This window comes from Malaclemys terrapin, chromosome 6, assembly GCF_027887155.1.
Source record: "Malaclemys terrapin pileata isolate rMalTer1 chromosome 6, rMalTer1.hap1, whole genome shotgun sequence".
Lineage (NCBI taxonomy): Eukaryota > Metazoa > Chordata > Testudines > Emydidae > Malaclemys > Malaclemys terrapin.
In genome coordinates, this window is record NC_071510.1 from 1,189,867 (window position 1) to 1,205,994 (window position 16,128).

At 48.5% G+C, this 16,128-nt stretch overlaps 1 protein-coding gene across 1 annotated transcript in view; it reads left to right on the top strand.

Annotated features, from left to right (window-relative positions):
* The window catches only part of B4GALT1 (beta-1,4-galactosyltransferase 1), a 74,573-nt gene that overhangs the window by 48,955 nt on the left and 9,490 nt on the right, over nucleotides 1-16,128 (top strand). Inside the window, exons 2-3 of the mRNA XM_054031604.1 lie at nucleotides 2,023-2,258; nucleotides 14,166-14,353. Of these exons, the coding sequence (XP_053887579.1) occupies nucleotides 2,023-2,258; nucleotides 14,166-14,353 (424 nt within the window). The remainder of the gene's footprint in view (nucleotides 1-2,022; nucleotides 2,259-14,165; nucleotides 14,354-16,128) is intronic.

The window sequence follows — 16,128 nt, forward strand, 5'->3', positions numbered from 1 at the left end:
AAATATAGAGAAAACTCACTGTAACAGCTACTTATCTGTATTTATCTCTGAAAACCATGCCCTTTCTCCTTACCAGTCACGCTCTATACATCTAATGAAGATGCTTTGTGAGGATGAGCTTTGGTCTGTAGTAATTTCCCCAGCTGTCCACAGTCTGAGTGCTTTCTCCTGTGCCAGCACGTGCTGGTGAGCATGGGCATGGAGCTTTCACTTATTAAATTAAATCTTGGGATGAAAAAGGGCTGTGTGGAGGTGTGTGTACATAGCAGGTCTGGTATTGTGCTCATCCAAATGTGAATTGAACCTAACATCTCTCCAAAAAAACATATGTGCTTTGGATGAAGTGCAGATGGCCTTTAAATGATTAAATTGAAGGACATGCCAATAGGGTTTAGCTAAAGCTGAGCCCTATTCCGCAGTGTGTTTACACCATCAGACGGAAGAGCTGACATTTTCTGAATTCTTCCTTTAAAGCAAACAGCCCGCTGACACTCCGCTCACGGTGCTCTGCGCCTTAGTCAGAGGCCCCCAAGGGACTTTGGCCTCTGTTACTGGGGGCTCCTACTCCCTGGGCTGCTCTCACGCCTTGGAGAGGTTGTGGGATTTCCCCTGCATCTGTTTTAGAATGGGCAGGACTGACTCAGAGCAGAGAGCTGCTACGGAGAAACCACCCAATGAAAAAGAATCCATCTTCTCCAGTGTGCGGCTGCAGACTTGGCTGGTGCCCCCACCCTGTCGTTTTGATGATGACATTGCTGTGTAGAGTGTCTGAGGCCTTGTCTGGGCTCAGGAGTAGCCCTGACTTGGCAGCACATTAGGGTGTAACTGGCACAACACTGAACATGATGGGTCCTTTTCTGCACCAGCTGCAAGGTCTGGTGAGCACCATGTTGGCAAACACAGTGGTTCAAAATTCTGCTGGACTGTGGTAATGTGTCACAGTGCAGAGAAGGACAGGCCAGGGTCTGCACCAGTTGAGCTGACTGAGTTTTCCCCAGGGCACCCACAACTGCACTGAGGGGTCAACCCCAGCCTTAGTCCCAGGACGGGCCTCTGCGCTGAGGAGTGCACAGCACCCTGGCAAGGGGGGGCTGGCAGAGTATGCAGCCTGGCTTTTGTTGTCGGGATACTTTTCTTTTAGTTATTACCCATTTTCAGTCTCTCCCCTGCCTCCCCCCAACACACACCCTTTTATTCAGAGCCTTTGACCAGCCCCTGCTGTGGGGGTCATGCCCTCTGTGACTGGCTTGTTCCCATGGGGTTCAGCCACCATTCTGAGCTATGTGCGGCCTTATTTGAAGTAACACTAATACAATAGCCATGTTTGCCTATGAGCCCCTCAGTTTGAAACCCCTGCTTCAGGGAAGACGACAGTGGCACTTTCCAAACCTATTCTACTGAAACCAGGCACTGAAGTTGCCAACCTAAATGCAAATATGGCTTTGTTTCCTGTTTCTAGAACAGGAACTTTAAAGGTGGGGTGTACTTTCAGTTGCTCTGTGGGTATTCTTAGTAAAAAAGGGGGTTTTGTTAATTTTGCATGTGTTTAGTCCTTGGAGTAAGGAGATTGTTTTTAAACCATGTAAGACCCGCACTATATTGCGGGGTAGCGATTAAGTGGAGTGTTTCTTCTCTCCTCGGGCTGGTACCAGGGTGTGCTGACAGCAGAATGCATGCTGGGTTGTTATTCCATGTAGGAGCCAGTGACCTATGGCAGGTCTGAGGACTTTCAGACCTAGTAAATATCCGATACAAATTTGAGGCCTGATCCAAAGCACATTGACATCTTCCCTGAGTGGGGCAGGATCTCACGCTGCTCCTGTATTGTGCAGCTGGTTTTGTTGTGCTTGGTTAAGAGGGCAGTTTTTCATGTTCATAGGATTTTATTCAGATCCAAACCCCCTCCTCCACCCATGTCCCCATCCTTGGTTATAAAAGAAATGTGTTTCTTCAAACCTTTACAGAGAATTGTATGGGTCTTTTGGAATCTGCATACTCACTGTCTGTCATGGTCCTTTCCAGTTGGTGCACTGCATGTGGAATTTTCCCAGCCTGTGAATCTTGAGGAAGTTGAGAAGATAAACCCTGAAGTGAGAGAAGGAGGCCGATATGCTCCAAAAGACTGTAAAGCACTTCAGAAAGTAGCAATCATCATACCATTCAGGAACCGTGATGAGCATCTGAAGTACTGGCTGTATTATCTCCACCCAATCCTTCAAAGGCAACAGCTTGACTATGGAGTGTATGTCATCAATCAGGTAAGGACTTGGGACGTGCATACGTTCACAGAATAATGGCTATAATACTTCCGTGCAAAGGTGCAGTTGGCTTATACTCAGTAACCAACTTGCTGGTTGAGCAGAATAATGCACAAAATGAAAGAGTGAAGAGTCGGGAATCTTCACTGCACAATCTGCAAACAAATCCAAACACTTCTGCTAGTTGCTTTTATAGCTTTAGAAAAATGCTTCCCCCAGTAAACTGAAATCCAGTTCTCAAGTTAGGCAAATTCCTTGTGAGTAACTTCTACTTAAGTAGCCATTTTGAAGAGAACTTTTAGTAATAGAGTCTCATCTTATTTCCACCAGGATACACTTATCACCAACTTGTGCAGGACTTTCAGTCCTAGATTCCGAGGCCAGAAGGGATCATCAGATCCCTAGTCTGACCGCCTGTATGATGCAGGCCAGATACCCAGATAACCCCCAGTAACACTAATAGGAACAGTGCACTAACTATCCTGCATGTGGATAGAACATAGATCTCTTATAGATGTAGACAAGTCCATTTCAAGTAAATGGAATAGAAAAAAATTACTGGCATTACTTCCAATATACACCTCTACCCCAATATAACGCGACCCGATATAACACGAATTTGGATATAACGCGGTAAAGCAGTGTTCCGGGGGGGCAGGGCTGCGCACTCCGGTGGATCAAAGCAAGTTCGATATAACATGGTTTCACCTATAACGCGGTTAAGATTTTTTGGCTCCTGAGGACAGCGTTCTATCGAGGTAGAGGTGTATTTGCCTTTTAGCCCTGCCTATGTCCCTCTCCAAACAACATGACTGGCTTGAGCATATGCCATGATTCCAAAAAAAATTGGCTGTTGTGCACACATTGAGCAGCTTAACAAGTTACGAAAAATGCATTAGTTGTGATGAAAGGGCACCTCTATCACTCCGAAGGGTGCCAGTGAAGTCTCTCTGAGTATCTGGCACATAGATATTAACACAGCATCTCTGTCTAGTTTTGGATCCCAGCCCTGTGCAATGCTGAAAGGCACGCTCCCTGGAGCATAGCTGTTTCTAGAGTCAAGAGAGACAAGGTGGGTGAAGTAATATCTTTTATCGGCTCAGCTTTACCTTGCCCACCTTGTCTCTCTAATACTCTGGGATCAACCTGGCTACGACAACACTGCAAACAACAATGGATGGTATCTAAAGTCAAGCTCAGTTGGTATGTTCAGGTGCAGCAGAAAGGTTTGAACTTTTCTCTATGCCTCAGGAAATGGATTGCTATGTATTTATGTTAATGGTAAATACTCACCTAAGGAATGTTAATACTTACCTGCTGTGCTTGATATGACTTTGTTCATGTTTCTGTGATGGCAGAGTGCTCTATTTACAGATGATATGCAACTGCAAATAACAGATTATTTTAGCTTAGATTATAATGTACTGTCATTAATCCCCCTCAAATCATTTTTGTTTATATGTGTAACATGCTTATATATCAGACCATACTGGTGATGGAATCAGCTTTCCTACAACTGGTAATAACATGCTCGACTAACTATACTAAATGTTATCCCTGAAGTTGCTCTGCAGACCCCCTTTGCAGCATAGCATAAATGACCATTTAGAGTGCAGCTCTCCAGACCACACGCCTCTCACAAATGGTGGCGTAAATACCCAGCCACCCCTAGCTCGTGAAGATGGTATTTTGATGCACTAAGGATCCACTGTGAACATGCATATATTTTGTTTGCCCATATAGTGAAACTAGTGTTCTGGTAAAATCCCCATTGAAAACACACGTGTGGGGGTGGGGGCGAAGCTGGATGCCTCTGCGTTCTGTACTTCTTCCCACCAGAATGCTCCTCTCACCCAACATGCTAGTTTCACAAGTTGGGAACATTTGCATAGCTTGGAAAGTCATAAGTTAGTGGTGTGTGGCCGTTTCTAATAAATGGTCACTGGTTGCTCTAAGTTTCATATGTTAAATGTTAGGGTGTGCAGGATCTTGTTTAAAATATGGGATTTCAGTCCTACGACTGGGGTTACTGCTCACTGTAAATATCTCCTATCATATGATAGCTTTTCAGGGGCCTTTGAAAAATGACTTGTGGCCTTGGGCTAGTTGCTAGTGAGTGGATATCCACATCACAGTGGTGATAGCACCGCTGGGACTAATCTCCAGTGGTTAGTGCCTGGCAATGAAGGCGAGCACTGCCTGGTCATGGCGACTGAACTATATCATAGGGCATTTATTACATGCTCTAAAATTAACCTGCACAAAAATTATCTAGTCAGTCTTTTAAAATATGCCCCTTGCTGAAGAGTTAAACAGACATGGTGCCAATATACTGAGTATACAGACCCTAGTGAGGTACAGTTCATTCTTCTGCAAGTATCTCCTTGACGGGAGGGCAATGATTATCTGTAGTAACTGACGTGACCTAATTTGCAGCTAAAATGTTTGCCTTCTCCTGTGCTGAAGTCTAAACATGTTCTGCACATCTCTGAAACATTATGTCGGTAACATTGAGAACTGTCAGTGGCACTAAGCCAGCCGCCACCCTCCGTGGGGGCGAGAGGAAAGCTGCGTCAGGGGCGGTTACAGAAGTAGAGGAGGAAAACGTTCTTATTTCTCTGCTGTCTTGACAATTGCTTTTCTCTTTTTCTTGTCTGTCCTTCCCTTTGCATCCATCCTTCCTTTTTTTTTTTCTTTCTTTTTTTTTCCTTCTAGTGGGGAAATTTTACCTTTACTTGTTAATCGTGTCTATAGCAAAGCAGTCACTGAAGCAAGGAAAATTACTGTGTGATCTGATTCTTGCACTCCACCTACGTGCTCTTCTGTACCCTACATCTCATAGAAAGAGAGAGGAGCGCTGACCCTTACTGCTGCTGCACTGGTAATGTCAAACTTCTTCCTTTCAGTGCAATGCAATTCAGGCATGAATCCATTGCATCTTCACCATTCAATTCTTGGCTGGCTGAAATGCGCCACATTAATGCTGGACTGAAGTCAGAAAAGTGGTATTTGTAAAGTGTCTGGGGTATAACCAGAGCCAGTGGAAAACATGAGCGGGGGAGGGGGGATGCAGAGCAGCAATTTTATGGTCTGTTGTTTTTTAAAATCTAGTCTTTTTTTTTTTTTTAAATTCCTCCTGATGTAAATGGATACATTTCTGCCAACCCCAGTTAATGAGGCAATCACCTATCTTCAGTGGAACAAATACCATCAACACATTTGTGAACCTGACCTTTGGCCTGTTCTCCTCAATTAAGTGTTAACTTAATTTGGGCCATTAACATGCCAACATCTATTAAAATGGGTAATCTAAGAAATAAACCTGCAGCTGTGCCTTGCTTGTGGGAGATAAAAAAGATGTTACAATGAACAATTGATTAGGACAGCTGGAACTTGCAAGATCCCTCTAATGTTTTGCATCTGCAAACAACAGTCATGCCGCGTAATCTACAAGCACTGGTCACAATGTGTTGCAACACCTGAGATGAGATCTTCAGGTCAGATCTACCTGACCCAGCCCAGACAACAATGGAAGCCACAAGTGCCACTGCCCCACCAGCTTAGCTGGTCCTCCAAACTACATCCCACAATGCCATACCTCATGTTTAGAATGCCCCTGGGCATTATGGGATAGGCACTCCAGGAGTTGTAGAATGCACCAGTAGGCCTGTGAGTGAGATGACCATCCGTTCCCTGTAACCACTTTCCTCCTTTGGTGTCCATTCCTGGGGACGAGGCAGTCTTTAAAAACATTGGGGCAAATTCCTCCCAGGTAAAACTCAAGTGACCAGTTTGGGTGTCATCTCAGTCACTCTCTCCAGGATGGGAACTGTGCTTATTTGTTCCCTACATAATTCTCTTGCCCCATTACTTGGCTCCTCCCAGTCTGTACTGAGTTTATCCTCCTGCCCCCCTGGGAGGCAGAGCAATCCCATTGCTGTAGGTGAGGAACTTCCCCATGATCACACACGGAGTGTGTGGCAGAGCAGGGAATTGAACCTGGGTCTCCTGAGTTAGCACCTCAGCCACTGAACCAGCCTTCCCCTCCTAGAGCCCTCACTTGACTTGGCTGCTGAGTGTAGCTACATCCACAGTTACCCCTGCTAACACATTCACCCTGATATATGCACTTACAAAGTTTTTAAAAAGAGGGTTCTCTTTAGCAACTTGACTGTGCACATGGCTGTGAGTGTCCCATTATGTTACTAAAGTGGGTAGAGGGATTGGGGAGGATTAGAAAATTCCCTGCAAATTTCAGTTGTTTTTCCAGCAATTTCCCACTGGCCCTGGCTATGCTATGATTGCATGTGTGATACATTGTGTGGTATCTGACTGTGCTCATGTTGTGGGTGTTGTGTTTTTACATGTTATTTCACAGGGCAGGATGGAGCTGCTGGCTGTGTTTTTGAAAGAATAAAAAGAAATGCTGCCTAGCTCCTATTTGCCAGCTTGCTGGGTCACTCTGCCTGTGGGATAGTGTACAGCAGAGGCAGATGCTGTTGTTTCTATGATCTCCTGTGGGTACTGAGAAGAAAAATAAGAGTCTCCTGTGAGGAGGCTGCTCAGAACAGCCCGGACCTTCTGTTGGGAGCAACGCCAATTGCTCTCTTTTGCATGTGTGTCGGAAGGCAGTTGTGCAAGGCACCCGCAACAGCTGGTTATTCCTTAATCTCCTCACCTTCAATCTGGAAAGCAGCTGACAACTGTGTGGCCTGTAAGTGTCCACGGCACTGCATTCCCTGCATTCTGCTGATGGCCTGCTCAGCGGGCAGCACGCACCTCCAGCTGCAAGTCAAATAACAGACATTTCTGCGCCACGCTCTGTTCCTGGTGTTTTCTGTTAAGGAATTATTTTACTCACTGCAGCAATGTTGTGGCTACTGCTGGCTGCATGGCACCAGGGCCTGAAGAGTCAATAATATTCCTAGTGAATAACGTCCAGTGTGGACTTGAAACGCGTTGGATGCTGCAGCAGTCCTAGAGAAGTAATCAAATACATGTAGATTTAGACTGGGGCTTTCAAAGAAGTGTCTAGGAGATAGTTCTCTGAAAACATTGGCTCAGTGTGCAGCGGCAGTCAAAAAAGCTAACAGAATGTTGGGAATCGTTAAGAAAAGGATAGATAATAAGACAGAAAATATCATATTGCCTCTATATAAATCCATGGTACGCCCACATCTTGAATACTGTGTGCAGATGTGGTCGCCCCATTTTAAAGAAGATCTATTGGAACTGGAAAAGGTAAGGGAGAAGGGCAACAAAAGTGATTAGGGGATGGAACAGCTTCCATATGAGGAGAGATTAAAAAGACTGGGACTGTTCAGCTTAGAAAAGAGCCAACTAAGGGGGGGATATGAAAGAAGTCTGTAAAATCATGACTGGTGTGGAGAAAGTGAATAGGAAATGTTATTTACCCCTTCACCGAACACAAGAACTAGGGATCACCCAATGAAATTAATTGGCAGCAGGTTTAAAACAAATAGAAGGAAGTATTTCTTCACACAACGCACAGTCAACCTGTGGAGCTCCTTGCCAGAGGATGTTGTGAAAGCCAATCATAGAATATCAGGGTTGGAAGGGACCTCAGGAGGTCATCTAGTCCAACCCCCTGCTCAAAGCAGGACCAATTCCCAACTAAATCATCCCAGCCAGGGCTTTGTCAAGCCTGACCTTAAAAACCTCTAAGGAAGGAGATTCCACCACCTCCCTAGGTAACCCATTCCAGTGCTTCACCACCCTCCTAGTGAAAAAGCTTTTCCTAATGTCCAACCTAAATCTTCCCCACTGCAACTTGAGACCATTACTCCTTGTTCTGTCATCAGGTATCATTGAGAACAGTGTAGATCCATCCTCTTTGGAACCCCCTTTCAGGTAGTTGAAAGCAGCTATTAAATCCCCCCTCATTCTTCTCTTCTGCAGACTAAACAATCCCAGTTCCCTCAGCCTCTCCTCATAAGTCATGTGCTCCAGACTGTAACAGTGTTCAAAACAGAATTAGATCAGTTCACGGAGGACAGGTCCATCAATGGCTATTAGCCAGGATTGGCAGGAACACAACCCCATGCTGTGGGTGTCCCTAGCCTCTGACTGCCAGAAGCTGGGACTGGGCGACAGGGGATGGATCACTTGATGATTAACTGTTCTGTTCATTCCCTCTGGGGCACCTGGCACCAGCCACTGTTGGAAGAGAGGATACTGGGCTGGATGGACTATTGGTCTGACCCAATATGGACGTTCTTATGTCTCTTGGGGAGTTAGGCACCTAAGCGTTAAGGCCATGATCCTACAGACACTTGCACGCAAGCAGGCCGGTCACAGTCCTGTCCAAAATGTCTCTCCCTGTGCTGCTGGTGACACAGCACTGTTGGTAACGTGGCGATCAGGCTGCTTCGGTATTCAGGGACAAGAGTACCCTGCACTCCCCATGCTGCCACCTCAGGCGTGGAGCTACGAGAAGGGAGCAGTAGGCGCAGTATGTTAGCCTTCCCCCTCTGAAACCTGCCTCCAAACCCAAGGTAGGTGGGTTTCAAATGCGTTTGGAGGCTTTCACTGGTCCCTTTGTGTGAGAAGTAAGCTGCAGTGTAGGGGTCTGTGGAATCCCACCAGGTGCTCCTGGGGGGTCAGCAGAGATGGTAGGCTGGATTTCCAGACGCATCAAAGGGGCTAGACGTCCAAACCCCATAGACGGCCAATGGGAGTCGGATGTCCAAGTCCCCAAGACTTCTCTAACCCCCCGTGTTAATGTGTAACACAGACATGCCCCCTGCCACACTGAGGGGATCTCTGTCACCCCTGCAGTAAGCCCGGTGCCCAGAGCCTTACCCTCTCCCACGCGTGCTGCCATCTCCTCCGAGCTCTAGAGTTCATCTACACTGCATTGTAAACCCAGCTCGTGTGTTTCCACACCCACACTCGAGCCACCGCACTGCATTGCAAAGCGGCATTTACAGTTGCTAGACCCGGGTCTCTCAGCTGTGCTAGCGCATCCACACTGCCCTATGCAGCCCTTCTGAGCTGTGTCCACACTGCCAAAGCACAGTGGTACTTGGGCACTGACGCCCCCGCCCCTCCCCAGCCGGGTTCTAGGAGTTGGGTCCTGAGTGCTTGCTGACCCGGGGCAGACTGATTGGTGTGGGGTCTTAGGCTCAAACCTGAGTCAGAATCTAGGCGTAGTGTGTAGTGTATACATACCCCAGAAGGGGGTGCTGTGCAGAAATGGGAACCTGGGAGTACATGTTGTGCTTCCTACTTTCAGTGGACATCCGAGGCTGAAGATGGCAATTATCACTCAGTTCATGTCCCACAGGGGGATTGCTGGTTCCTTCCCAGTGTCTGACAGCTCTGCATACTCTGTGCCACTTCCCCACTGCTGGACAGTATTATGGGCAGCTGGTATTTCCTGGCTTAGAAGAGGTTTTTCTAAACAAAATGAAGCCTCCTGTTGCTTTCCTTCAAAGGCTTCGCCATGCTGGCAGTTGGCAACAGCCTTCAGAGCCCATGGGACAGAAGCTGGCCTCCCTGCCCTTGGGCCCATCCAGGAGCTTCAGATCACAGCTTGCTTCTGTGGCTAGGTCTACATTACCCGCCTGAATCGGCGGGTAGAAATCGACCTCTCGGGGATCGACGCTCTTACTCCACCAGCGGAGGTGGGAGTAAGCGCCGTCGACAGGAAGCCACAGAGGTCGATTTTGCCGCCATCCTCACAGCGGGGTAAGTTGGCTGCAATACGTCGAATTCAGCTACGCTATTCACGTAGCTGAATTTGCGTATCTTAAATCGACTCCCCCCTGTAGTGTAGATGTAGCCTAAGACTTTCAGAGCAGGTAACTCCAGTTTCACCAGCAGAGCTGCTCCCATAGAACGCCACCGGTCTGAGTCTAGTCTGACTGCACTCCCCTCTCCGAGCTAGATAGGCTTCCAACCTGCCACCAAGCAGGGAAGAGGAGTTTTCTGGGGGCTCCTTTCCTTCCCTCTGCTGTGACAGGGATGGCAGAATTGCCCAGCTTAATTACAGGGTGCTCTTCTTCCTGAAGTGACAAAGAAGCGAAGGTGTTCTCTGTACATCTACAGAGCCCTGAAGGTCTAACTACAGTTGCCCCTTCCTCGGTGAGAGCCTGCTGCTGTTCCTTTGTTAGTGGTCTCCATGTAGAGGGTAGAGCCTCAAGGGTTGTGATAGACTAATGCACAGGGTTCAGTTGGGCCATATTTCCTGCTTGGTCAAAGTGCAAGGTTCTCTTCTGGCATGGTGGGGTGCATGTGTGGGGCTGTGGAAGTTAGCTATTTGGTAGGCCCCACAGAATTAGCATTCCAGCCTCCATGGGTGAGACAAATGGCTCTAGATCCCTCACTGCAGTCTGTACAAGCCACTGCTAGATCAAGTATCAAGCAGTTTGTCTGGGGGTAGCTGAGTCACAGAAGCAAAAGGGATTTCTTCTCTAACTCTTCTGTTTTTGGCTTCAGTCTCCACCATGTGAATGACCACTCTACCATCTGAGGGATTCTCTTGGTACAGATTTGCCTCTCTCATGTTAATTGACAGGGCATTAACACGGACAGCACTTGTTGTTCAGTTTGGCTCGGCAAGTTCTAAGTCCTAAGATGATGAAGAAGGGGAAGTCTTTGTTTTCATCAGGCTGCCAACTTTCTGCCCTGTATGCGAAGGGTTACCCACTTGCCTGGTTGTGAATCCGCCTTGTGTGTGCTGCTGAGACCCGCTGCGATGGTCCGTTCTATGCATGGAAAAGGAAAAAGGCACTCCCTTTGAGGTTTGCATGGTGACACATTCTGCACAGGTGCTTGCTGCCTATCGTCCTTCAGATCTGAATTGGTTTGCATAACCAGAGGACAGGCAAATAAATCAGCACAGATTGTCACGTTAGCAAGAATGCCAGCTGTTTGCCTCCTGCTTAAACGTCAGAAGTAACCGAATGTGCTGCGGCTGGACGCTAGGTCTCAGTGGGGATAACAGAGCCCCACACAGACACGTTGCAAACAATGCGAGTGGAAGCTAGCTACACAGTAACAGCTGGCTGAACCCAGGGCACAGTGGCATTCCCCTAGAGGGTGATGTTTCTTTTGCCAAGAGGAAGAGGATATTATTTATTTATTTTAGTACAGATTCAGGGCCCGGCTTTAATAGCCTTCGTTACACTGAATGATACCATTGAAGCCAAGGAGAGCACTCATAGAGCAAGGTGATACTAAACCAGAGAAAGGGTATTAGAATCTGGCCCTGATTTTTTAATTCTGCTTTTACCAAGCCTCCTCCCACCACCCCCCACAAAAATAAATCAGGAGAGAGAGTACAAAACACAGTGAATTTCCTACTTCTGTATTTTTCCTTTTGAAAGCGTTGGGATTAGTATGAGGCCAAACCCTTCAGCAGCTCGTGGGATACTGGGAAATTTAAATCTCAGTTACTCCAGCCCTGACAGTGCTTCTAAATTGTCACCAGTTGAGAAACACACAGCCCTTTTTAACAACAAATACACACAAAAAACCTCAGTGTGCTCCTTCCTGTTCTGATCGCAGCTGTAATGCCCTGGCTACGTCCTTGCTGGGATGGGGTTTCAGAAGCTTTTCCATAGCAGGGATCATGTCTTGTGAACGGCTTCCCCTCCCCTTAATGCTCACAGAGCCCCTCCCTGCCCCCCTTCCATTCACAGTCACACAATGTCCCTGTGGCAAGTACAGCAGTTGCCTATGGGAGGGACCCATCCCACCAGGAAAGGGCTGGGTAGATTTTAGCCACTGGAAATGAGGAGGACCTAGCACCATGTGCCTAGACAACTCTCCATGGACCATGCACAAGTGCATTTTAGCCTGCTAGGGCTTGTGGATCACAGCCTACAGTCCTCCAAGCTGCAGCAAAGCCAAGGGCTGTGTCTGAGTCACACTGTAATAACAGCCCCATCACAGAAACAGCTGCTGCCTCTAGGGTCCACAGACCTGTCTGAATCTACAGCGAGAGAGTCTAGGCGTAAAGCATAGAGTGGAAAACACCAAATGGATGAAATGCTTGCTGTCTGTGTCCCTGGCATGGATGTGCTCGGCCAGCTGAGCAGATGCCAGTTCAAGCTTGCAGTGGTAGGGGTGGTCTGACCCGATTGAGAACTCCCGTGTCCCAGCCGAATCATAGAATCCCAGGGTTGAAAGGGACTTCAGGAGGTCATCTAGTCCAACCCCCTGCTCCTTGTTGAACCTCATCAGATTTCCCAATCCTCTAATTTGTCTAGGTCCCTCTGTATCCTATCCCTACCCTCCAGCGTATCTACCACTCCTCCCAGTTTAGTGTCATCTGCAAACTTGCTGAGGGTGCAGTCCACGCCATCCTCCAGATCGTTAATGAAGATATTGTTTTTTTGGAAGTGATGCTTGTGTGTGTAGCCAACCAGTCATCTCCTCAGACTCTTAGATGGATGGAGGTAAGGTGTGGGGCAGCGCCAGAGGCTCCCACCCCAGCTGGTGTCCATGTTTAGACCTCAGCTGAGGAGTTGTCTTCTGAACTGTACAAGCTTTCCTAGATGCTTATCACCATAGTGCCAAGAGCTGGTGGTATTCTCCTCACAATGCCCCTGGGAGGCACTGTCAGGAGATACTTTGCCGGTCCTCTCGATAGAGTGCGCTTGCTAAGGCCAGGTCTACGCTACAGACTTCTGCCAGCACACATCTGTTGGTCAGGGATGTGAAGGGGCGTGATCCCTGGCCGGCAGAAGCCCCACATATAATACAGTTATACCGGCAAACTAGCTTAGCTTGTTTGGCTTTTACCGTAACCAGTAGAAAGTAGCTTTGCCAGTAGAGCTGTCTCCACACTAGGGGCACTTGGCCAGTACAGCATATCAGTATTCCTAGGCTGGTAGCACACTCCTTGTGTAGATATGGCCTCAGCCCCACGTCAGCAAAGCATTTATGAATGTGTTTACACTCCCATCCCTCTCCAGCAAAGAACTTCACTTTGAGCACATGGCTCACTCTCATTAAGCACACATGTGTGCTCAGAGGAAGCATGTGAATGAGTGCTTTGCTGAGCTGGCTTTGGTGACATGCCCAGGGACTAATAGGGCAGAGCCAGGAGAGAACCCAGTGTCTTCACCACAAAGCCATCCTTCCTCTCACCCCTTATAGTCACCCAGTCTTCACTAGAGTGTATAAGCACCTCTGAGGCCTGGGGAGAGGTTTCACACCCTAGTAGCTATCTCCTCTGTGAAGAGAACTGGTTGTTCTTTCATGTGCTTCCTAGAACCACTAGCCTTGGCCCAAAACACCTCCTCCCACTCAAACCAAGAGGCGCTTTTCTGAGATTCTGCCCAAACTCCTCACCTGAGGAGGGTTTTTAGTACGAGCTGAACATTTAGAAAGGAAGGTCACTTGTTTAATTTGAGATACCACAAAATACCAGTGCTGGGTCACATTCTGTACATGAAGGCAGTGTCCGGTGCAGAGCTAGGGAGATTTCATAGATCATCTCCCCTCTAATGCCCACACAAGGTTGATGGGGTTCACCTGTGCGATGGGGTGGTGTAGAGAGTGAAGTGGGGATAACCTGTGCTTCTAAGATCTCATGTGCCAGTAACTAGCAGGACAAATGGAGCGTTGTCCAACTCTGGTTATTCTGTTGTCTACCATTTCAATTTCCCCATATGTCTCTGAACTGCTACACATCAATTCAGCTGCCCAGAAAATACAGCATTTGGGCAAAGGAGTTTGGGGGCATCAACTCTTTAGATGGGTTGTAGTGCTAGTCATATTCCATCACCCATGCTGTGAGGGCTCAGGGGACTTGGACTCTGTTGGTGGCGGTGCAGGTCCAGTGTGACAGATGGGACACTTGGTAACAGGTAAGAAATGGACAGTGTATATTAACCTCCTTAAGGTGCTTAATTGTTTTTATTTGTTTTAAATTAGGGTGGAGAAGAAACCTTTAACCGTGCTAAACTTCTGAACGTAGGCTTCGAAGAAGCTTTGAAAGAATATGACTATGGTTGCTTTGTATTTAGTGACGTAGACCTAATTCCAATGGACGACAGGAACATCTACAAGTGTTACAGCCAGCCACGGCACCTTTCTGTATCGATGGATAAGTTTGGATTTCGGTGAGAGCTCTTTTCAATGGACTGTTTGTTACTCATCTGTATTTTAACCTTCCATGCCCATGGCAGAGTGGCAGCATCTCCAGTATAAACCTCATATTGAAGGCCTGGAAAAATCACTCCTAGCTGCAATTTGTCACAATGTAGGACTGGAACAAAAGGTTTGTCTGCAGGAGAGATTAAGTAACTGTTCTTAAAAGTTTTCAAATATCAGTCACAGGAGTAGAAAAAATAGAAGTTGATCTTTTTCAGATTTTTTGTGCTCATCTTATCCTTTATCCATTCAAGCAACCAGTAAATGCCGTTGTATCTCCATTTAAGGCAGTGGGGTTGCTCCTACCTAAGTCCCGGGTGATTTTGGCCCTGTGTATTTAGCATTGTGTTAGCAGAATTTGTCAGGATTTCTGGGCCAGGAGGTTTTCCAGAATGGCTACCCCTGGGATATTGGAAAATCCCAGTACGCTCTGCTGTGAGGAGAGTGTGTCCCTTGCCGACCAACAGTCACCATGCCTGCTCTTGGGGACAAGGATATGATCTTCTTGGCCATATCATCAGCTTATTCATCATGACTTGTCTGACAGGGAAACCCCACAGATATCTGCACCTAGAAATGGCGGCGTGGTAGAATTTTCAGCCATTAATGTATGGGCTGAGGCATTGTGGTTATGGTGGGTGAGTGATCAGGGAAGACAGCACCAAAAGAGAAATGCTAAATGTGTCTGTGCTCCACCTAATGCATGAACACACACACACACCTAGCCCTGCTTGTCTTTCCAGTGACAGACCCCGGCCCCGCCTCGCTAGTCATTCCAGTGACAGATCTCACCCCCCGGTCCCGGCCGGCTAGTCATTCCAGTGACAGGCCCCGGCCGGCTAGTCATTCCAGTGACAGGCCCCGGCCCCGGCCGGCTAGTCTTTCCAGTGACAGACCCCGACCCCGGCCGGCTAGTCATTCCAGTGACAGACCCCGGCCGGCTAGTCATTCCAGTGACAGGCCCTGGCTGGCTAGTCTTTCCAGTGACAGATCTCACCCCCCGACCCTGGCCGGCTAGTCATTCCAGTGACAGACCCCGGCCCCGCCTCGCTAGTCATTCCAGTGACAGATCTCACCCCCCGGCCGGCTAGTCATTCCAGTGACAGACCCCGGCCCCGCCTCGCTAGTCATTCCAGTGACAGATCTCACCCCCCGGCCCCGGCCGGCTGGTCATTCCAGTGACAGGCCCCGGCCGGCTAGTCTTTCCAGTGACAGACCCCGGCCCCGCCTCACTAGTCATTCCAGTGACAGATCTCACCCCCCGGCCCCGGCCGGCTAGTCATTCCAGTGACAGGCCCCGACCCCGGCCGGCTAGTCATTCCAGTGACAGGCCCCGACCCCGGCCGGCTAGTCTTTCCAGTGACAGACCCCGGCCCCGCCTCACTAGTCATTCCAGTGACAGATCTCACCCCCCGGCCCCGGCCGGCTAGTCATTCCAGTGACAGGCCCCGGCCGGCTAGTCATTCCAGTGACAGACCCCGGCCCTGGCCGGCTAGTCATTCCAGTGACAGACCCCGGCCCTGGCCGGCTAGTCTTTCCAGTGACAGACCCCGACCCCGGCCCCGCCCTGCTAGTCATTCCAGTGACAGATCTCACCCCCCAACCCCGGCCGGCTAGTCATTCCAGTGACAGACTCCGGCCCCGGCCGGCTAGTCTTTCCAGTGACAGACCCCGGCCCCGCCTCACTAGTCATTCCAGTGACAGATCTCACCCCCCGGCCCCGGCCGGCTAGTCATTCCAGTGA